The 6885-nt window shown below is 45.6% G+C and overlaps 1 protein-coding gene across 1 annotated transcript; it reads left to right on the top strand.

Annotated features, from left to right (window-relative positions):
- Positions 1-747: 747 nt before the first annotated feature.
- LOC112406522 (RNA-binding protein with multiple splicing 2-like) lies at positions 748-1498 on the top strand. Its single transcript, XM_024755339.1, has 2 exons — positions 748-1269; positions 1319-1498. Exons 1-2 carry the CDS (start codon positions 748-750, stop codon positions 1496-1498), a joined length of 702 nt encoding a protein of 233 aa, XP_024611107.1.
- The last annotated feature ends 5387 nt before the right edge of the window (positions 1499-6885 follow it).

Below are 6885 nucleotides of genomic sequence, written 5' to 3'. Positions count from 1 at the left end.
TGCTTCTATTCTATTCTATTCTTCTGTTCTATAAAATTCTATTTCACATAAAAAAATTATTGCAAACCACTAAATTGATCTCACAATCCACTAATAGGTCATAAGGTACAGTTTGGAAAATCCTGGTCTAGGGGATATAGTTCAAACCACTTACCCCGGTTTCCAAGCCTTTTTCTGCTATAGCCCTAGGTGACAATTCTGGCTTCATTCATTTATCCATCTAACCAGTAAGTAGCCGCCCAACGCCCACTACTGTCAGGCCCTATGTGGGGAATTAAACAGTGGGTAAAGGCTCAGTGCCGACCAGAGAAAAGAGCGCAGACAAGTAAAAAGTCTATTACCGGGCTTCCCTGGTGGCGCAGTGGTTGAGAGTCTGCCTGGCGATGCAGGGGACACAGGTTCGTGCCCCGGTCTGGGAAGATCCCACATGCTGTGGAGCGGCTGGGCCTGTGAGCCATGGCCGCTGAGCCTGTGCATCCGGAGCCTTCCTAAACCAAAAAAAAAAAAAAAAAAAAAAAAAAAAAAAGTCTATTACCATTCCGTGATAAAAAGAAGGCAAGACTCGCCGGTCGCAGGGAAAAGGCGGAGGCGGCGGCCACCATGGCTCGGCCGGGGTTCCCAGCGCCACGTCCGCCGCACCCCCTCCCCGTCTCCCGCGCCCGCGAAGCCTGATGCGACTCCAGCCGGACCCGCTGGCTGCCCCTGTCACCGCCACCACACCCCACCCCCAGCACCGCGAGCAACCTGATGCCGGACTGCGCGCCCAGCGCCCGCACGGCTCGCACGGTGGAGGCGCTCCGGACCCTGTTCGCCAGTGGCCTCCCTGTGGACATTCAACCCAAAGAACTCTACCTGCTCTTCAGGCCGTGCAAGGGGTATGAAGCGTCCCCGATCAAGCTCACATCGAGGCAGCCTGCTGGTTTTGCGATCTTTGACGACCGGGCAGGAGCAGAAGCCTCCCAGAAGGCGTTGAACGGTATTCGCTTTGATCCTGAGAACCCGCAGACCCTGAGGCTGGAGTGTGCCAAAGCCAACACCAAGACGGCCAAGAACAAGCTGACGGCTACGCCAAATCCCACCAACGCTCACCCCTCCCTAGGAGCACACTCAGAGCTGATGGGGGCCCCTCTGATCCCCGCATACCCAGAGTCCTGGGCCCCCTTCCCTCTGTACGCCACAGAGCTGACCCCAGCCACCTCAGCTGCTGCGCTCACCTACCCCGCTGCCCCTACCGCTGCCGCCGCTGCCCTACGTGCTCAGAGGATGCAGGTCAGGTGGCACTCTCCCATTTTCAGGGTGAAGAAACTGATGTCCAGAGGTTCGCTGGTACCCTTCCTCTGATACCACCCAGCAAGGTTGGAAGTCTTGTCAGTTCTGTTACTTCTTCAGTCTTGTCACCACAGCTCGAGACCCCCGCCCCACTGGGGAGGAAGCCGCCCTGAGCTTCCACTGCCCCCAGGCAGCCTGTGCAGAGCTGCTGCTTCCCTCCAAAGCCTGAGAATTTTAAGCCTGACTCAGTGCACTGTTTCCTGTTTCCTTTCTCTCCTCTTCCCCAGCCCTGTCTTGCCCCCAAACCCCTCTTCAAGGTGCTTACAGCAGGATTCAGGGCCCTTCTCTCTGGGACACCCAGACCCAGCTCAGAGGCCTCCCTGGGACTGAGCGAGGCCTGACCTCCAGTCCAAATGTGCTTCCGTAGCTCCATCTCAAAGAAACGACACGTTTAATTTTGCATGTTTTCTGGCATGGATTAAGACACTTAAACTTGTGTATATGTGAGTGTACCATTTGTTCTCACATTGTGTCACCATAGCAACAGGTCCTGACCACGAATCGTTCATCATTCCCAGCCCCTCTGTCCACACCCCTCCCTGCACCCACCCTGCTTCAGTGAGCACCAAGCCCTGCAGCCAGTTCCGCCCAACAGGAAGGACCACCCAGCCAAGACAGAGCATTTTCCTGGTCATTTCAAATCGGGGTCCTCTGCTTCCTCCTCCTCAGATGGGCCAACAGCCGTTAAGAAAATCCTTTCTCAGGACTTCCCTGGTGGTCCAGTGGTTAAGAATCCCCCTGCCAATGCAGGGGACATGGGTTTGATCCCTGGTCCAGGAAGATCCCACATGCCGCGGAGCAACTAAGCCCATGTGCCACAACTACTGAAGCCTGCGTGTTGCAACTACTGAAGTCCCTGCCTAAAGCCCTGGCTCGGCAACAAGAGAAGCCATTGCAATAGGAAGCCCGCACACTGCAACGAAAAGTAGCCCCCACTCGCTGCAACCAGAGAAAGCCCACGTGCAGCAACGAAGACCCAAAGCAGCCAAAAAAAAAAAAAAAAATCCTTTCTCTGCCCGTTTTGTGTACCTCTCCACATCGCACCCCACCCCTACTGTGGCCCGTCATTCTTTTCAAACTTTGAAACCAACCAAAACGTGAAAGTATTTTTGTACCTTGTATAACAAAATACTTATGCCACATAAAGTAGAAAGAAAAAAAAGGTAAATACAGGCTGTTAAGGCAACACGTAGGAGAGATATTTGGGCCATTCTCGTGGGGAGTAGAAGGACTTCCCAGAGGAAGAGACCTCTAAACTAACACCTAACAGATAAGTAGGTGTTAACCAGGAAAAAGGAGTGGTGAGAAGTAGAGTCCCAAGCAGAAAAAATAGCTTGTATACCCCCGGAGGTGATAGAGGTCAGGATCTTTATGAAAAGTGAAAAGTGTTTCTGTGAGGCTGGAGGACAGAGCTCAGGGAATATGATAGAAGATAAGGATGGAGAGGTATTAATGACCCATGGAGGCTGTTGAAAGCCACACTTGCTCTTTTAGGCCAGGGGTTTCCAGATCTGTCCGAGGGATCCCAAGGGCTCCTTGATCTTGCCTCTGCCTGCAGAGGCAATACCAAGGCCAGGCAGGCTGGGCTCTCCTGATCCCCTTCAACCAGGATAGCAGTGACACAATATCAGCTTTGGGAATATGGATTCCCAACAGTGGGAAGTGTGGAACATAGATTAGAAGAGGGCCAAATGGACAGGTGTCCCAAACTAGGGGAGTGGCAGAAAGAGGAGTGGGAAGAATTCAGTCAAGAGAAAGAAAGGGCAGCACTGGTGACTAAATTCTTGAACAAGTCCTCATCTTTAAACTTGCTGTGTCTTTTTTTTTTTTTGGCTGTGTTGGGTCTTTGTTGCTGCGTGCGGGCTTTCTCTAGTTGCGGTGAGCGGGGGTTATTTTTTGTTGTGGCGCGCGGGCTTCTCAGTGCGGTGGCTTCTCTTGTTGCGGAGCCCAGGCTCTAGGCGCGCAGGCTTCAGTAGTGGTGGCACGTGGGCTCAGTAGTTGTGGCCCGCGGACTCTAGAGCGCAGGCTCAGTAGTTGCGGTGCATGGGCTTAGGTGCTCTGCGGCATGTGGGATCTTCCTGGACCAGGGATCAAACCCGTGTCCCCTGCATTGGCAGGCAGATTCTTAACCACTGCACCACGAGGGAAGTCCCAAACTTGCTGTGTCTTCTGTTCCCTTTGCCTGGAACAGCGATTCTTAACCTTACTTTTATTCTTTTTTTCACAATGAAGCTCTTAGACAGTCTGGTGAAGTCTGTGGAGCCCTTCTCAGAATAATATATTTAAATGCATAAACATACATATTATTACATAGACATACGTATTACTACAAAGAGATAATTGTATATTCCTATACAATTATCAGAATGTTAGGAAAACAAATTTGTGTTATGTAGTATGCAATAAATAATAAGGTCTCACAGTGAGTCAAATTCCTACTGTAATTTCAAAGTAGCAATATGTGTAAAATAATGTTTCAAGAATCTGAGTCAACTGCAATATGAATATATCTATGTTGAATATATCTATGTTTCTACTGGTGACAAGTTACAAGTATTGCTAATACTACTCCAGTTTGTGACCTATATTTATAATGGAAAAAAATGCTAAATTTCAAACTGGAGGTTAGTGAAAATAAAGACGTACTCATTTTCTCATCCAAATTCTTCAAGCTCCATAATTTGAACCGTGGACCCCCTGGTTAAGAGCCCCTGGCTTAAAAGCCCTTTCTTTCCTTGTCCACGTGTTGTATCTATTTATCCTCAAAGATTTATTTTATACGTTTCTACTGATTCTCAAAGCTAGGTTCCCATAACAGTTGTACATAGTCCTATTACAGCCAATTAGGGACTATTGCAATCATCTGTTTACTTATCAGTTCTCTGCCAAACTGGAATGTGAGTTCCCTGAGGGAAGAAATTAATTTCCGATGCATCTTAGTATCCTGAGTACCTGGTACAGCCTGGCACATAAAAGCCTATTAAGTGAATGAACACACTGTTCTGTGAGAACAGTAATCATTTTATAGATTGCTGGGAAAGTGTGGAGAGGGGGCAAAAAAGGATACTTTATTCATATCCGTCTTTCTGGAATACAGAAATTTCATGTTATGGTTTGATGAAAAGAATGTTAGAAAATCTGCCTAGAATAAGGCAGTGAATAAAATCAGTGCATAAATGGTGGCTAGAAATGTGTGGCAAGCAGAACATGAAAGCTTCTTGTTTAATTTTGCCCTTTGCTCTAATGGCAATATAACCGAGCTCTTCTAGGGAGAAATGGAGATCATGGGACAAGAAGCAGTCTTGGATACCTGTGAGAGGTGAAGAATTGGGCTGCCTGAAGCTTACTTCTTTACTTCAGTCTCTCAGTCATGGGAAATGGAGGTGAGTTTACTGTGAAGCTTAATTTTCAGGTCTCTTCACTTACATGGGTCCTTTCTAAGGCCACCTAATTTTGTATTTCTTTGTATGTGTGCTTTCCAAAGAGGACCTCCCAAATTGTATGAGGTTAGAATATTAGAAAAGTGTTATAGAATCATGCCCAGCACATTGTATGCTCTGTAAATGTTAACTAACTAACTAACTAGATAAGTAGTGTGTATGATGAATTGTCTAACCTCCTGATCTAGAGTATCCTACATTTGCAGAATAAAATATACTCACAGCACCCAGGCATGAACGTGACTGTTTCATCCCTGCTTTTGATCATTCTTTTTTCCTTTCCTGAAATACGTATACCTTTCCCTTCTCTCTCATTCTCTTAAATCATGACAATCCTATAAAGCCCAAGGTAATAAATGGATCCTAGGAACACAGTGATGGCTATAGAGCGTTTCAGTAGTAGTGTTTAGGAAAACATGAAAAGTAAACCATGGCATGTGTGTGGTAGCGATACCACTAAAGGAGAAAGATAAAGGAGAAAGGTATGGACTGACTGTGCCATCAGATCTGGGAGGCGAATGGAAAAAGTAATGATTACACAATGGGCTTTTAAAAAATTCAGCAGTTATTCCACAACAGACTTTATTTTTAGGCAAACTGAATACCTGAATTTTTTTAAAAATCAGTATTTTAAACCATCCCACTTGTCCCTAAAATTGAGAGAGACTTTAAGAACATACCACCTCTGCGATGACAATTCTGATACTTAATGTATGTGGGCAAATTATCCCACAGAAAGGTCCCCAACACAAGAGTTGTTGGTAAACATACTTTTTTTTTTTTACTTTTTAAATTATGTGTATGTTTTGGGTCTTCTTTTTTAAATTATTTATTTATTTATTTATGGCGGCGTTGGGTCTTCGTTGCTGCCCGCGGGCTTTTCTCTAGTTGCAGCGAACCAGGGCTACTCTTGGGTGCAGTGCGTGGGCTTCTCATTGCAGTGGTTTCTCTTGTTGTGGAGCATGGGGTCTAGGTGCAGTTGTGGCTCGCAGGCTCTAGTGGCCAGGCTCAGTAGTAGCTGTGGCACACGGGCTTAGTTGCTCTGGGGCATGTGGGATCTTCCTGGACCAGGGATCAAACCCATGTCCCCTGCATTGGCAGGTGGTTTCTTAACCACTGCGGCACCAGAGAAGTCCTAAACCTACTTTTTAAAGTAAAAAATTAGTACTCTGTATAACTAAATGTGACTTTCATTTAAAATTTTATTTAAAAAACATTGCACCCTGAAAAGACATGAAGAAAATTTAATTGCATATTACTAAATGAAAGAAACCAATCTAAAAAGGCCTCATACTTGATCATTTCAACTATACAACATTCTCAAAAACTCAAAACTATGGAGATATAAGAGGATCAGTGGTTGCCAAGTGTTCAGAGGGGAAGGGATGAATAGACAGAGCACAGAGGGTTTTTAAGGCAATGAAACAACTCTGTATGATACTATAATGGTGAATACCTGTCATTATACATTTGACTAAACTCATGTTTAGCCTCTCTGACTAAATCAAGAGTGAACCATAATGTAAATATGGACTTCAGGTGATAAAGATGTGTCAGTGTAGGTTCATCAATTGTAATGTTGCAGGATGTGATGGTGGAAGGAGTTGCATGTGTGTGGCGATGGCATATGGGAACTCCGGACTTTCTGCTCAATTTTGCTGTAAACCTAAAACTGCTCCAAAAATAATTAATTAAAAGTATATATTGCCCCTGCTTTTAAGTTTAGCATTTAATAACTGAGGGATATGAATTATATTTTTGAAAAAGAATCCATGGAGCTCTGTGTTTTGATACATATAACATAGAGTCTGTGCATAACATAGTAACCATTCATAAACTATGAAATGAAATGCTTTAAAAAGTGCCATTTCAGTCATGGCTTCTACTTCTGAACTTCTAAGACATTTTTTTCCTTGACCATTCTTTTCACCTTGTCTTGCGTTCTTGCTGAATCTCTGTGTGATATTGTTTCCCAGTCTATATTGTAAACAGCTCTAAGGGAGAACTGTGACTCTTATTCTTGTATTTCCCCTACAGTCCTGGGGAGAGGGCATTTCCAGCAGAAGGAACAGCATCAGCAAAGACGCAGGATGTGAGGCAGAGGTCAGAGAGAGAC

This window comes from Neophocaena asiaeorientalis, unplaced genomic scaffold, assembly GCF_003031525.2.
Source record: "Neophocaena asiaeorientalis asiaeorientalis breed wild unplaced genomic scaffold, Neophocaena_asiaeorientalis_V1.1 scaffold105, whole genome shotgun sequence".
Lineage (NCBI taxonomy): Eukaryota > Metazoa > Chordata > Mammalia > Artiodactyla > Phocoenidae > Neophocaena > Neophocaena asiaeorientalis.
This window is presented reverse-complemented; position numbering and strand designations above follow the sequence as displayed.

Excerpts from the sequence above, each read along its gene's own strand:
- LOC112406522 (XM_024755339.1), top strand. The coding sequence starts at position 748 with ATGCCGGACTGCGCGCCCAGCGCCCGCACGGCTCGCACGGTGGAGGCG. Across the intron at positions 1,270-1,318 it reads TACGTGCTCAGAGGATGCAG|GTTCGCTGGTACCCTTCCTC; the intron begins GTCAGGTGGCAC and ends TGATGTCCAGAG.